We start from the raw sequence: 16582 nt of genomic DNA, 5'->3' as shown, positions 1-16582 counted from the left end.
GGTGGAGATATGTCTGCATATTTTGTGTGTGTTGTTCTGGGAGGGTCTGATGCTGCTTTGAATTTGAGCTTGCTTCTGATGATGAGCATGGAGAGGTTGGGGGGTTGTTTGAAGGCCAGAAGAGGGATTCAGGAAGAATTTATTTCAGGATTCGATCCCCATTGAATATGAGTTATAGTTGTTTGATGATACACAGTACGGGTTCCAATGTGGGGTGGCAGGTGACAACTAGGGGTGTGCAGTTTGAATCAGACAATCACTGTGGTCTTGAATGAACTAACGAGAAATGATAAAAGAGAAAAACACCATATCACCTGTGGATGAACACTTCTCAGAAAGAGGTCAGATATGGAGCGATCAATCATTGCTCAATCTCAAAGGAAACCTGCCCAACACTCAGGGGCAGCTCTAGGCATTTTGCCACCCCAAGCATGGCAGGCAGGCTGCCTTTGACATGCCTGTGGGAGATCCTCCGAAGCCCCGGGACAAGCGGACCTCCCACAGGCAAGCCACCGAAGGCAGCCTGCCGCTCTCGTGGCGCCATCAGAGCGCCCCCCGCAGCTTGCCGCCCCAAGCATGTGTTTGGCGTGCTGGAGCCTGGAGCTGCCCCTGCCAACACTTTCAAAAGATGAGCCTGGAAGCTTAAATTCATAACTTTGCCAGTCACTAACAATCATGGACTGAATAGACACACTGGATTTATAGTTTATTGCAACAATCTACACCCATAATAACCACACCCCATTCCTCCCTTCCCTCTGATTGGAGGGATGTTAATGGGCCACTTCACCTTGAATGGTCCCTTGAAATATATATCATCTACTTATGCTAAACCATTTGTTCCAGCTTATGTCTAACTGTGACACTCTAAGGCCTTGTCTACACTACTGCTTATGTCAAGGGTGTGAAAAAAAATTCCCAAGTGCCATCACTTACATTGACTTAACACAGTGTCTGCACCGCGCTATGTTGGCGGGAGACGCTCTCCACCAACAGAGCTTACTCCTCTCATTGAAGTGGATTAATTATGTCAATGGGAGAGTGTGCTCCTCTTGACGTAGCGCAGCTTCACCAGATGCGCTGAATTGACGTCACTCCATCAATCGCAGCGATGCTGATTTAGAGCAGTAATGAAGACAAGACCTGAGTTGGTTTTCTGGACCTGAAGAAGACTCAAAAGCTTCTCTTTCTCACCATCAGAATTTGGTCCAGTAATATCTCTCTAATATTGTCTCTCTAATATCCTGGGACCAACATGGCTACAACAACACTGCATACATCTTATTTGCTGTCAGTTGTCATTTCACTCACCGATACGTGTTTCAAACTTTTTTCTCTTTCCTCTTTAAACTTCTGTCATAAATTAGAAAACAGCAACAAAAAGCACCTTGTGTTGATTTTTAGGATATTTCTAATTTACAAATGAAACAGCAGCTAAATGGACTTAATCCCAATTTTAAATTTAATTTTGGGTATTATGCTTGCCCCTGACCATTTTTGTGTCTTTACAGCCACATTTTCTTATTTGTAAGTGTTTTTCTTTCCCCTTTTATGTGGAAGTCCCACAGAAATAAATAAAAATGATTATCTGACTATAAAGAGGAAACGACTGTACAAAAAGCACTGTCAAATCACGAAGTAAGCAAAGAGAAAAATAATTTCTCCCTCTAAAGTCACTTTCCGCTTTAGTCAATTTAGGTGTTACAACTCAGTTGGTTATTATTGCACTGAAATGTGTGGTTGAATGTGTTTCCCTGCCTCCATTAGCAATTTTCATCTCACCTCATCCCCTCACCTCAAGGAGTGCTATGTGCAGAGTACATTTTCTAGTCTTTTGCAATCTGATGTTACAAACACACATAAGGATGTCAGAGGTGTTCTCTGTGTATTTAAGCTCACAGAAAAAAGATAACACTGAGTGGAAGTGAGGTTTATGGCATGCTGCTCATAAATGATGGTGCTGTTGTTGGGAGCCTTGCTCAGAACAAACTTGCACTGGAAAATAGGTTAGAAGTCACCACTTTGCCAGGGTACCATTTTGGATACGATGGTATTCCTGACTTGTTCTTTCACGTGGATCACTGTGGCAGGGGCATGGCGTGCGCCCCGTTAAAATCACACATCACCTTTACCTGCATAATGGATTCTGTATTGGAGACAGACATGTCTGTAGCTGAGCAGATACATGGCATGATAACACAAAGCTCATTCCCCATCCCCCTGATTGCTATGGATTAATATGTAATATATGATATGCAGTCAGTTCTTTTCCTAAACAAACTGTAACAGATTAAAAACTGCATTATTCCATAAGAGGTAATGTTGAAGTCTCATTACAAAATGGCGTATGCCATGTTCTAGTTGCTGTTGTCTCAGCTAGAAAAGTGAGTGAGCGTCAAGCATTTCTGGCTGAACTACATTATATGACACTGCACAGGACAAGGTGATACTCAGCCCCCACTCCTTTCATTCCTAATGTGGTCTCAGAATTTCATTTAAACCAGTCAGTCAACCTGCCTGTCTTCTTCTTGAAACCATACTCTGCACTGGGAGAATGGAAACTACATACACAAGATGTATCTAGGGCTTTGCTTTATTATACTGCCAGGACCAAACTGTTCAGACTGTCACCATATCTATTTCTAGCCACAGCTGGGCGTTCTACAGGTCAGGCCATTTCCTCAACAAGAATATAGAAATGACTTACACAGTGTAGTTCACTGTGTTACCAACTAGCTGCTATACTTCTCCCACTGAACATCAAGGCTCCCTCCACCACAGAACAAACATCCTCCACCTGCTTCAGGAATGTGCTAACATCAAAAGTCTGTAAGGCGGCAATGTGGAATAACCTACTGACCTTTGTCAAGCACTATACCTGCACCTTAGCTGCTAGGTCATATGCCAAGTTCAGGAGAGGAGTACTTCAATCACTGTTTTGACTGATGCAGCTGAAACGCTTCATTCCCATCCTTTTGAGGATTTACTGCTTGCCGGTCACCTACAGTAGGTTTCACACAGACTCATACTCAAAGACAAAAGAACAGTCACTTACAGTAACTGTGGTTCTATGCTGTAGTCAGTGTCAATCCCACTGTCCCTTCTTTTTGGAGTCTTCATCTACCCAGAGCTTCAGATTATGACATCATTGAGGGAATGTCATAGCCGTTCCACCCTTTATGCCCTCACATGAGAACGCAAAGAGGCACAGAGTGCATTTGCAGCCTCGATTGACACAGCTGTTCAAAAGACCCCAGATACTACACAAATGAGATGCATGCGATCCACATGGACTACAGCATCTTGAAGAACCACATTTATTGTGGGGTAGGTTAGCATTTTTTGGACACTTGGAGTAATTGTTACTAAAATGCAATCAAAATATAAATACTTTAATGTGAGATATCATTGGTATTCTCTATTTCTCAAAAATACACATTTTTTTCCAAAAGAATGTTAAAGATATATATTTTTATAGATCTATCTTTATATTTTATCTTTATATTTTAAAATCTTATGTCACTTAAATTTTGGCATGGAAAATGAAATGTATTTTCTGTGGGCTTATCGTTTGTTGTTTTTTGTTTTATTTTTGTCAAGGTTTTTTCCCCCCACTTTGAACTTTAGGGTACAACAAGTGGGGACCTGCATGAACACTTTTAAGCTTAATTACTAGCTTAAATCTGGTACGCTGCCACCAGCCAGAATTTAGTGTCTGGGACACTTTCTGTTCCCCCAAAACCTTCCCTGGGGAACCCAGACCCAAACCCCTTGGATCTTAAAACAAGGAGAAATTAACCATCCCCCTCCTTTTCCCCCCAGACTTTCCCCTCCCTGGGTTGCCTTGAGAGGCTTCACACCGATCCAAATTCCTTGGATCTTAAAACAAGGAGGAATTAACCATCCGCCCTCCTTTCCCCCCACCAATCCCTGGTGAATTCAGACTCAATCCCTTGGATTTTAAAACAAGGAAAAATCAGTCAGGTTCTTAAAAAAATAAAATAAAAATTAAAATAAAATTATCATAAACAGATAGTTAAGGGTTAATGTCTCTTTTACCTGTAAAGGGTTAAGAAGCTCAGTGAACCTGGCTGACACCTGACCAGAGGACTAATAGGGGGACAAGATACTTTCAAATCTTGGTAGAGGGAAGGCTTTGTTTGTGCTTTTTGTTTTGTTCATTGTTCTCTCTTGGGGCTAAGAGGGACCAGACGTACACCCAGGCTTTCCCAATCTTTCTGAATCAGTCTTTCATGTTTCAAAATTGTAAGTAGTAGCCAGGCAAGGCGGATTAGTCTTATGTTTGCTTTCTCAACTTGTAAATGTGTCTTTTTGCTGGAATGGTTTTTACCTCTGTTTGGTGTAACTTTGAATCTAAGGCTAGGGGGGGTCCCTCTGTTCTATATGAATCTGAGTACCCTGTAAAGCATTTTCCATCTTGATTTTACAGAGATAACCTTTACTTTTTTTCTTTCTTTAATTAAAAGCTTTCTTTTTGTGTTCACAAACTACCATATTTTAAATTCAGTGTTCTGTACTAGCCAATTTGGAATCTCAAAACATACTTGCTGGTGCATTTCAGACAATCAGGATTAAACAATTTGGCAGTAAAGCATATGGAAACTTTACTTCCACAATGAAAATGTTGGTAAAATATATTCATATTTGAAAATTGTTACATTAATCTAGAAAATACATACAGAAACAATTATTTGAGAGTTGTAAAACAATAAGGATGAAATATGGAATCAATATGTTATTGTTCAAATTTAAAATTGCATTCACTAGATAATTAAAAGGAGCTTAATCAGGTCTGACATTTAATTTCCTTATTGTCATGTCACATTTTCCCAAAAATTAAATTGACAGGAGAAAATAGTGTTTTGTCATTTTCAAAAAAGTCAAATAGAAATAGTCCTACTTTAAGCTGTTCTTTTCTTTTCAGTCAATTATACGGCTGCTGAGACTGAAGTCCTAAATAGGTTGCAAAAAAAATAAATTTTTTGTTACATGTCAAATTGTGTCGTTCATGGATAGAAGTGTACTTGCTACAGTTGTTATATCCTATGTTAACAATTATATTGTCATTACAATTACTTGAAGGAAAAATATTTTTGTACCTTTCCTTCAGTTGAATGTCTTAAATGTCGGTAACACTTTGACCTTTTCCTCCTCTGTTGCTGTCATTTTTAAAACCTTTCTTTATTTTAAAATACAGGCTGAGCTGAAGAGTGGAATTCTGAGCTTCCTGTTAAAAACTGGCACTGTTTTTACACAAGTGGCTCTCTGGGCGGGGCTGTCCTATTGTGATGGAAACTGGAAGAGAGTAGCTGTGAAGAAGGAAGGCTCAAGAGTTTCTGCAAGTATGAATGAATTGACAGAGCATGTTTTGGAACCCCGTGCTCAGCAACTGAAAGTAAACTCTCCAGTCTACGTAGGGGGAATCCCCTCTGAGCTACAGAATTTCTATAAAGAACTAGGATTAGAACAAGGTAAGGAAATCCAGGAACAGGTATTAGTAATTCAGTAGACAGCTGTCTTTGCTCTGAAACGGTACTAAATGTATGCACCAGTACAGTGTTAGGGGGCACTTATACAATGTAATATTTGTTCAAGTCTAAAGGGGAAATACAGATGTTCTCCCTACTTTTGTTATTGTCCCATGTTTCTGCTCACATTTCTATCTGTCCACCCCATCTAGCTAAACTTCTTGCTCCAAGCCTAACGCCTTAAAGGTCGCTTAGATCTCACCTGCTCCTTCGCTTGCCTGCAAAATCAAGATGTTCGCATCCTAATTTACATATCAGTTGTTCCTGATCAGAGCTGTTAGCTTAGGCTATGTCTGCCCTAGCACTTTTGCTGATATAACTTACATTGCTTAGGGGTGTGTGAAAAAACACACTCCCCCCCCTCCGAGCGGCATAAGCTACACTGCCAGAAGCGCCGGTGTGGACAGCACTATGTCAGCGGGAGATGCTACACCTGTCATTGGGAGCATAAAGTGGCTACATGCGAGATCTTACAGTGGTGCAGCTGCATCAGTACAGCTGTGCTGCTGAAAGGCCTCCAGTGCAGATATGGCCTTAGGTAGAAAAAGGGCTTATCTACACTTGAAATGCTGCAGAAGCACAGCTGCAATTCAGTGAAGACACTCCCTATACTGATGGGAGGGGTTCTCCCATTGAAGTAGGTAATCAAGCTCTCCAAGATGGGGTATATAATTCTTCCATCAACTTAATGCTTGCTACGCTGAGGGTTAGGTCAATTGAACTACATCATTCAGGGGTGTGGGTTTTTCACTAGACCCAAGTTAAGCTTGGGCTGTCTGTGCCCTTTTGGTATTGACTTCTTCAAGAGGCAATTGTTATAATTCCCTAATTCCCCTTAGCAGTACTCCAGTTCTGTATGACATATGACTTGTAGGCAGACACTGGATCATAAGCCCTTGGGTAAAAGAAGTATCACCCATGTAGAATCCAGTGAGGGCACTTTATCTTGCTGGCTTCTAGGCAACAGACATAGTATAAAAATGAATCTTACAGTCTAAGTAGTGTATATATAATATATCAATTAAATGTTATAGGAACCCTAAACGATCACTCCTATTTTTGTATACTATCAAAATCCTCCCACCCTTGTGATGTCTTAAGCAATCATTCAGATCAGCTGCATCAGAAAAATGAGACGTGCTAACTTCAGCTGCACAGGCAGAAAAGCTAATATCTTCAAGAGAGAGATTTTCACAGCACTCCACTCACACAAGTCCCCTCCATAATCAGGAATGATAACACACTCAACCAGTGAAAGACAAGATAGGCACATTAGATCACTGGAATGCTCTCCATTGAGTATAACACGGCAATATGTAGCAGCTACTAGGAGCTGATTAATCATTTCACAGGCATTGCTAGAGGTAGTGTGACAGACCCAGGCCAGTGTGGTACAGGAGTCTGATAGAGGGCAAATATACTAGTCACTGGCTGAGTAGTTTTCTGTTCCCTGAGTGACTAGAGCAGGGGCTGCACTAGAGTAATCAGGAACCTGCTAGAACCAATTAAGGTAGACAGGCTGATTAGAACACCTGCAGCCAATCAAGGCAGGCTAATCAGGGCACCTGGGTTTAAAAAGGAGCTCACTCCAGTCAGGGAGGGAGGAGCTAGAGGAGAGGAAGTGCGTGTGAGGAGCTGGGAGCAAGAGGCACAAGGAGCTGAGAGTGAGAGGGTGTGCTGCTGGAGGACTACGGAGTACAAGTGTTATCAGACTCCAGGAAGAAGGACCTGTGGTGAGGATAAAGAAGGTGTTTGGAGGAGGCCATGGGGAAGTAGCCCAGGGAGTTTTAACTGTCATGCAGCTGTTACAAAAGGCACTATAGACAGCTGCGATCCACAGGGCCCTGGGCTGGAACCCAGAGTAGAGAGCGGGCCCAGGTTCCCCCCAAACCTCGCAACTCCTGATCAGACACAGGAGAAGTTGATCCAGACTGTGGGGAAGATCACTGAGGTGAGCAAATCTACTAATAAGCGCAGGACCCACCAAGGTAGAGGAGGAACTTTATCACTGTAGTTACAGAATTTTGTATGCAATGAATACTTTAAGTGAGATTTTCTGGATCAGCTAGTTGTATCTGGTACAGAACAAGGAGGAAGGGGAGACAAAGGTACTTCAACTCACCTTTGTGCTCCCTTCTCCCCCGAGTTCTGGGACAGGCTTAATCTCTGGTGTAAAACAGAGTAGCCTTTCTTTACTCTGTTCAACACTCAGTTGTCTGTGGCCCTTGGTCAGGGACCATCTGGATGCAGAATGTCTGCAACATGTCCATAAACCAAGCTGCCCTCATCCTGTGAATTTTGGCCTCTTCTTTTTTTTTCTTTTCCTTTTTCTTTCTTTTCTTGTTTTATTTTGTTTAACAAGGTCCTTGCAAATAAACCGTTATTTATAAAGCTATTCATTATTCTTAATTTATTTTACTCTATCATAAACAATCAAATGATAGTCAGTAGATCATATGTGAATTGTCTAATATTGGTATTCAGTGTTGAACATCTCAAGTTGGGTAAATACATGTGTTGATGTTGGATATCTGTATTCAAGTAAATTAGGCAGACAATTTTTTGAGCTTTATGAGGTCATGGATATGGAAAGGTTCAACCCAAAGCACTAGGATTCACAAGTAATTAATACTGTTCTTTCTAGTATTCAGTAGCTGTAGGCATCATAATACATTATAACCTATCCCAGACCCTATACACATCATTTTTCTGGCCCAAAAGGATTATCCATTATTCATGTCCCATTAATGCTATATCTTACCAGATGGTATCACTTCTGAGTTGATGCACTCCCAATTCCTGTAGCCAAGGGATCTATGAACAATTAATCTAGGGCCAAACATTATTAAAGGTGAGTGTCTAAAGTATATGTTTAGGCACCTAAGTAAATTTGGTCTGATTTTTCAAAAGTGCTGAATCCTCACAGGCCTGGTCCACACTACACTGTTAAACCGATTTTAACAGCGTTAAATCGATTTAACACTGCACCCGTCCACACTACACTGCTCTTTATATCGATTTAAAGGGCTCTTTAAATCGATTTCTGTACTCCTACAAAATGAGAGGAGTAACGCTAAAATCGATATTACTATATCGATTTAGGGTTAGTGTGGACGCAAATCGACGTTATTGGCCTCATTCTTTTACAGTAGCTACCCACAGTGCACTGCTCCAGAAATTGACGCTAGCCTCGGACCACAGACGCACACCACCGAATTAAGGTGCCTAGTGTGGACGCGCACAATCGACTTTATAATATCTGTTTTATAAAATCGGTTTAAGCTAATTCGAATTTATCCTGTAGTGTAGACGTACCCACAGACTTGAGATGGGAACTACAGGTCCTCAGTATGTCTGAAAAACTAGCCACCTATTTAGGTGCCCAAATGTGGATTGAAATGAGCATCTTTCTGCACACGTTTGAAAATTTTGGCCTATATTCATATTTTTAACTTGATCATCTTCCAAACTGTAGCCTATCAGTGTGACCAATAGGAATGGGAGTATGTGATGTTTTGATGATCACGAGGAAGAGTAAAGGGCTTTGTTACTGCCTGCCCTGTAACCTTGGGGTGTGTTAATGCTGTACAGCTTTGGTTCAGATCCTTGACACCAGTAGCCTGCCCACAAGCACAAAGTCTCATCTTTCAGGAGGTGGCCTGCATTGTGCAGGAGGTCAGACTAGATGATCATAATGGTCCCTTCTGACCTTAAAGTCTATGAGGATGACACCAATAGCCCATCTAGTCTCAAGTCTCCCCAGAATCATCATTCCTGAGTTCTTAACTATCAGGCATTTGGACTTTTCTCCTCTGATTTGTCACTCCTGAAGATATGAAACCAGCCGCCCAGATACCAGCTTACTTTGGCCCCCCATGTTCCACTCAGTTTGTACAACTCAGACCTGCTTGGGGTAAAAATAAACAAAAGATTTATTTAATAGAAAAACCACAGATTCAATGATGAAGTGGTGAGGGAGAACAAATGTATACAAGTTATACAGTAAATAGACATAAAGACATAACTTCAAGCTTTACACTTCCATATTGGATAAAATCCCTTTTCCAATACAAGTTACTGGCTGGCCTTGAATAGTTTCCCAGCATATCCCCTAACTATAATGGGGATCTAGTGTTTCACAGACAGCTTCCTGCCTAGAGGCTGTTCCTCAGTTTCTGGATGAAAAACCTTAGGCACAAGCCTGCTTTTAAAAGGCTTCCCATTCCCTTTTTCTCAGGGCTTATCTACACTGTAGAGACTGCAGCTGTAGGGTTCTCCATCAGCACAGGTAATCTACCTCCTTGAGAGGCAGTATCTTGGTCAAGGGGAGAATTCTCCTGTTGACATAGAACTGTCTACATTGAGGGTTAAGTCAGTTTAACTGTGTCACTTAGGGGTGTGGATTTTTCACACCCTTGAGTAATTTGGTTATATTGACCTAATTTCCTGGTGTGGAACAGGCTTCAGTCCATGGTGACTCATGAATATTCAGCATGTGGAAACCCTTTCTTGAATTGAGAGCTGGGATGTCTCAAAGATTTTTCATTAATTCTAATGGCCCATCCTTGTTATTTCCTGGACTAGACAGTAGGTAGTAACTTGAAGCTGATTACGAGTAAACACCTGGCTGGAAAGTGCCTTTTCCTGTCCTGTTGTGAAGTGGAGCTGAAGTTTAGGAGCTCAGTTCTCTCTATACACAAATAACCATAACTGGTATACATGGATCATAAAGATTCTTAAGTTCAGAAAGTTACAAGCTTTAATAAAAGATTTTACTCAACACATTTTTATAGCACAATAACATTTTATAAAATAAGTTGGTTCAACTGCTTATTCTTTGGGTTTCAACCTCCCTGCTCTCCCTTTGGGGTGTCTGAACACTGATTGTCACAGAAGCATTTGTCAGAAAGAGAAAATGTGACTAAAATGGCATGTTTCTAGGTAATAATTTAGGATGCATAATCTAGAAAATATTGTAATGTATGTTACTGTTTGTTTCTCTTGATGTAATTCAAATTTGAAAGAAGCTGATGTTGCAAGACTTGTATTTATAATCAGCAGAATGATATATTGTCAATAGTAGATCCTGATGTGTTAACTTTATGTTTTTGTGCTTTATACTATCTACTGTTTAAGTACAACTTTGCATTTAATTCCAATTTTCATTGTTGGGATATACGTGGGAGCCTAGTTGGCTTCAGAGACCAAATGTTGTTACTAACTGATGATTGCTCAATGGTCTATTTGACATAAGTTTCTGAGCATTGTTCAGTTCCTCATCACAGATTAGGTATCTACTTCACAAAGCCATATGACAATTGTCATTATTACAAGCCTTGTTGGGAAGTTCAGTTAGAATCCATGATTTTACCTATGATTGGGAGGTCTTGAGTTATGTTTTATGCTATGTTTGTGAATGAGGTACAAAGTATGGTGAATGAGGTACAAAGTTATGATAATCTGTGCTATGCTGATATTTCCTCCATACGCAAGTATATTTGCTGTCCTTAGGCTCTTCTTAGCTCAAGTGACTAAGAATATAATGCAAATATATGGAATATGAAAATATGAAATGCAAGGGCTGACCCCAAACTTAAAATCAATATTAGTCACTGATTTTATGTTAATACTTTTGAACATATGAACTGAAGAGGCAAAATAAAGTTTGGAGATTTTTTTTTTCCACAGAGAGTGGAATGTTTAATAATAAATATATATTTCAATGTGGCAGGAATTCAACGCTGGAACATTAGGAGTCCTTACCAGCTTAATATGTAAAAGGTGTGTGGGAGGGAATAATCATTTCTCAAACATAAATTGAAAGTTAACATTTACACCCAACTCCTCTTATCACAGAAAATATAGCATCGCAAGGAACAAAAATGATTCTTAATTAACGACGAAAGCCCTTTATGTGATACTAATCCCTTACTATTTCCTAGGTTTTGGTGGTTGCATGAAGGATGTTGAATTTACACGAGGTGCTGTCGTTAACTTGGCATCTGTGTCCAGCAGTGCTGTCAGAGTCAATCTGGACGGATGCCTATCAACTGACAGTGCTGTTAACTGCAGGGGAAATGACTCCATCCTAGTCTACCGAGGCAAAGAGCAGAGTGTTTATGAGCATGGTCTACAGCCATTTACAGGTAACACATTGGGACCTTAAATGAAATGCTACACTTTTATTTCATTCTGCATTAATATGTTCTTGAGTTCACTCTTTTTTTTTATTTTATTTTATTTTAAAAGAATACCTGTATAGAGTGGTTGCCTCAAATGAAGGAGGATCAGTGTCTAGTGTCTGGAGTTGTGGTCGGACAAGAGAATCAGGTACACATAGTTTCTAAATGTATCCGTTTTATGAGTTATCTAATGTTAGGCTGTTTGCTGGAGAAAATCCCACTGTGAGAATTTTAATTACCATATATACTCGTTCATAAGCCAAATATTTTTGGTAAAAAAGTGACACATCAAAGAGCAGGGGTCAGCTTATAAACAGGTCTACACCAAAATGTGATTTTAAACTCTATGGAATCATTGAATTGAATACCTACAGGGATTGGCAACCTTTGGCACACGGCCCAGCCAGCACATCTCTCGGCCCGTGCTGCTTCACGCTGCCTCCATTAGCCTGGAGCCATGAACTGCGGCCAGTGGAAGCTGTGATCTGCTGAACCTGTGGACGTGGCAGGTAAACAAACCGGCCCTCCAAGGTGCTTACCCTGGTGAGTTGCGTGCCAAAAGGTTGCCAGTCCCTGATCTAATACATTGTTTTTTTGTTTACCTGGAACATCTGCAGGCATGGAGCCCCTCAGCTCCCTATGGCCGTGGTTCACCGTTCTCAGCCAGTGGGAACTTCCCGCAGCTCCCATTGGCTGGGAACGGCGAGCTGCAGCCGCGAGGAGCTGAGGGACTCCATGCCTGCAGCCGCAAGGAGCTGAGGGGCTCCATGCCTGCAGACGCTCCAAGTAAAAAAAAGTGTCCCAACCATCTAGCAGCTTACCCTGACAGGCCAGGAGCCGAAGTTTTCCAACCCTTGAAATATAGGGTTGGCTTATGAAAGGGTCATACAATTTTTGCTATTTTTACCTATCCATTTTGGGGGATTGGCTTATAAATGAATGGGCTAATGAACAAGTATGTACAGTAAATAGTAAACATTGCAGAATATTCTAAGGCGAACCAATTTTTTTTGACATTTGGATTAATAACATACCAATATTTTATTGTCGCTATGAAATGCACAAAGAGGCATTTTTCACAATATATTTCAAGGTGCTTTCTAATTATAATACACCATATTTATTATGTTTACTGAAATCAAAGATACACCTCTACCTTGATATAAGGCTGTCCTCGGGAGCCAAAAATTCTTACTGCGTTATAGGTGAAACCGCATTATATCGAACTTGCTTTGATCCTCCAGAGTGTGCAGCCCAGCCTGCCCGGAGTGCTGCTTTACCGCATTATATCCAAATTCGTGTTATATTGGATCACGTTATATCAGGGTAGAGGTGTATTTAAAAGGTTGTATTGCTTTATCTTAGCATGAACATATATGAATATAAGCTACACAACCAGTTTATGTTATATGCAAATCTAAACCTCCAGTCAAATTACATGTCTGCTAGAAAAAAAGGCATCTGGTGATGATAAAGTGCAAGACCACACAGGACTCTCAAAAAACATTGCAAAGCAAAAATATAGTGCGTAATTGGCATTACTGTTCATGATGGGTCACACAGGTGTGTGTGTTCACACAAAAAGATTAACTTCTCCTTAAATTTCATGGAGGAAATTTGGAGGCACTTTCCTTTTTGTACAGTAGGCTTTTTTATACCCTATTGAACTAGTAATTTTCTAAGATTCCTCACACTGTGAAATCTGTGTCCATGGACTGCCATCACTATGAATTAGATCCAAATTGTACTCCAACAATTCAGAGAGTTCTACTTATAGAAGATGGTCAAACAGCATTATTGTATGATCTCCCCAATTATACCAAACTCTTCTTTAAAAAAAATACTTATAATATAATTGCATTGCAAAAGATGCTTTAAACATGTTCACCAGAGTAAATATTTGACTTTCAAATACATTGTTTATGCAGCTTAATGTCACCATTTTGTCTTCCACCCAGAAGAAAGCATGTACAGCCATTTTTATATGAATTATCTGACCACAGTAAGTTTTACCATAAATTTATATTTACAATCTGACCACAACACTGATCAGTTACACGCTCCCAAGGGCTGGAGAATAATTGCACTATTTAATTATTTTTGAGTCAGGTTTGTTGGGTCCCTTATGAAAAGACCATCTGCTATCTTGTACCTTACTTTGCCCTGTGCTATATTTCGGAACTAATAACATCAATATATTTCTGTACTATTCTCAGTAACCTGAAGCTATCTGAGAGTATCACATTATTACTTTCCATAGGCACCACAAACATTTAAACATTTTTACACTTAGCATTCCAGGGTCCTTCCCACCTCTAACAAAGGTTGCAATTATTTAATGAGTCAAAGCAATAAGGTCACTACAAAGAGGATATGTGATGCAGGGAAAGCAGAGTGATCTTCATCAACAGGCCTTAGGAGTCCACAAGCATTTACAGCAAACTCGCCATCCACCATCCTGCTGTAGTGTTCCTTGGGCCTTTCCTCTGCGTCCCTTGCGCGGTCATCTGTGATGAAGTCGTTACTGGCCAGACCTTTATTTGGTATAACAATATCTAATAAATACTTAAAGGTTATGGGAAATGGGATGAATTTTTTATTAGGGATTGTATGTGTACATGAGGTTGCCTTTCAGCTTCCTTTAAACATCTTTATTCTCTTTTTTAAAAATCATCTGAAGTGATTAAAAGCAAAGGCTAATGCGAAAGGCCTTGCACAAGCCCAGTTTTTACTTCTGACAGTTGTATGCAATTATTAATTTATTTTCATAAATTAGCCCACCCTGTCATGTGGCATTGCCCTTCTAAAAGTTTGAAAGATCCTATTATATATACAAGTTACTCGGGAGATATTGGGAGAGAGGAAACAATCCTGTGAGTAAGAAGTGTTTGAGAGGGAATCCCATTACTGTTTCTTTAAAGACCTGGGGCCAGGAAGCTGCAAAAAGTGGACCAGAATAAATGGTGCCTGGTCTGTTATAGCAGGGCAGACACAATGAGACGTTGGCAGGGAATGACTGGCCTGCTCAGCACCCTTAAGGAAGAGGGGTTAGCTGAGGGAGAAGCTGGCAAAAGGCCTACAGCTGGCTAGCCCACAACTCAGCTCCAGAAAGGAGAGCTGGGGAGAGTCTTGGTTAAGGAACGAATGAGGGACCAACTAATACAGCTCAGTTTGAAAGATTAGAGTTTGGTATTCCTGCTTAAGAAAGGACTGAAAAAGAGTAACCCAGAGAAGGAACTGGGGAAGGTGCTGGAAGTACTGTGTTACAGGCGCAGGAAAGAAGATTCTTCTAAAGGGAAGATCCAGAGACTGCTAGTTGAACTGAACCTGAGATGGTGAATGTCCCCAACTGTATCTAGTAAGCTCCTGCTTATGCAGCTTAATGTCACCATTTTGTCTTCCACCCAGAAGAAAGCATGTACAGCTATTTTTATATGAATTATCTGACCACAGTAAGTTTTACCATAAATTTATATTTACAGTCTGACCACAACATTGATCAGCTACATGCTCCCAAGGGCTGGGAGCACGCTTATGCTTAAGCTTATGCTTATGGCTGTCGTTAATAAATTAGACCCTCAGAAAGGGGGGTGCTCTTTGATAATTATGTCTGTGTAGTCCCATGTCTAACCTGGGTAAACAGAAGTGAGGCAGTGCTCGCCTGCGACAGTATGCCTGAGTGAAAGAAAGTTCACGGAGATAGTCTGGAGGTCATCACACTATATTTTCATATGCTTTTAAAATTATTCTGAAATACTTTAATTTAGAAAATGAAACTGGATTTTGAGAATGTTATTGCATTTGTGATGTTTAGTGGCTGATGTCTCCAAGAGATAAGTGCCAAACCTCTGTGTATAACAGTCTAATCCTCTTGCTTCATTCAGTTACATCATTATATTGCTTGAACTTGTTAGCTGCCTACAATCCACCTCCTTCTTATGAATGATGTTTAATCACATTTGATACATTAAATGTTTTTGGAAAACCTCAACTAGACAAGAAAGAATGTTATGTAGATGGAGTTTTGATGGTTTTGAAATATAGCTTAAACTGAACGGCTCAAGATGTGCAGTCATATTAAATCAGTGCTGAAAAGTTACAACTCTAATAAATTGTATTTATGCTAATGGTTCAGTCTGATTTACTGCAGCCATTAAAAGTGAAGAATAGGGGCAATAGTCTTCTCAGAACTGCCATTTTCGCTATTTTCTATTTTATCCTTCTCCAGTCCCAGAAAATGTGCCAACTCCCTCAAGAATTGACAGCATAAATGGTTACAGCATTGAGGTGACTTGGGACAAACCTGCTGGGGTCATAGGTGTAATTGAGAAGTACATTTTGAAAGCATACAATGAGGATGGTCCCAGTGTACCCGTCATCAGTGCTGAGTTTACTGACACTACTACATTCACAGGTAAATGTTGCTAACTACTAGTTTGAAGGGAGATGTAATAAAACAAGATGTATATAACTTATTTTGTCAAGCTGAAAAATATTAGTTGGATACTGTGTAGTATATCCATCTTTATGTGTCAATGGCCTAAATAGTGTGTGTACAAATTTTAATTTACTTCAAGAGCAGTAGAAATAAAATGTAGCCCAAAAGCTGGAAGGTATTTTTACCGGAATCTATTTTTGTCATCCTATTGCCATTGAGTATTCTGTGTTTGTTTGGCTGTCTTTAGTAGTTTCTCCTTCTCCCTCTTCTTGCCATTCCAGGTCCCTTAGGGGTTGGTCCTGCATGGTACTGCAATCCTGCAAACACTTTAAGCATCTGAGTAACCCTGATGACTTCAGTGAGACTACTCGCATGCTTAAAGTTAATCATGTACTTAGTGCTTTGGTAGATTG

At 40.3% G+C, this 16582-nt stretch overlaps 1 protein-coding gene across 1 annotated transcript in view; it reads left to right on the top strand.

Annotated features, from left to right (window-relative positions):
- The window catches only part of USH2A (usherin), a 570592-nt gene that overhangs the window by 206424 nt on the left and 347586 nt on the right, over window positions 1–16582 (top strand). The window contains exons 26-29 of the mRNA XM_050950274.1: window positions 5219–5492; window positions 11492–11695; window positions 11799–11879; window positions 15960–16145. Coding sequence (XP_050806231.1) covers window positions 5219–5492; window positions 11492–11695; window positions 11799–11879; window positions 15960–16145 — 745 coding nt within the window. The remainder of the gene's footprint in view (window positions 1–5218; window positions 5493–11491; window positions 11696–11798; window positions 11880–15959; window positions 16146–16582) is intronic.

The sequence above is a fragment of the Gopherus flavomarginatus genome, chromosome 4 (assembly GCF_025201925.1).
Source record: "Gopherus flavomarginatus isolate rGopFla2 chromosome 4, rGopFla2.mat.asm, whole genome shotgun sequence".
Taxonomy (NCBI): Eukaryota; Metazoa; Chordata; order Testudines; family Testudinidae; genus Gopherus; species Gopherus flavomarginatus.
This window is presented reverse-complemented; position numbering and strand designations above follow the sequence as displayed.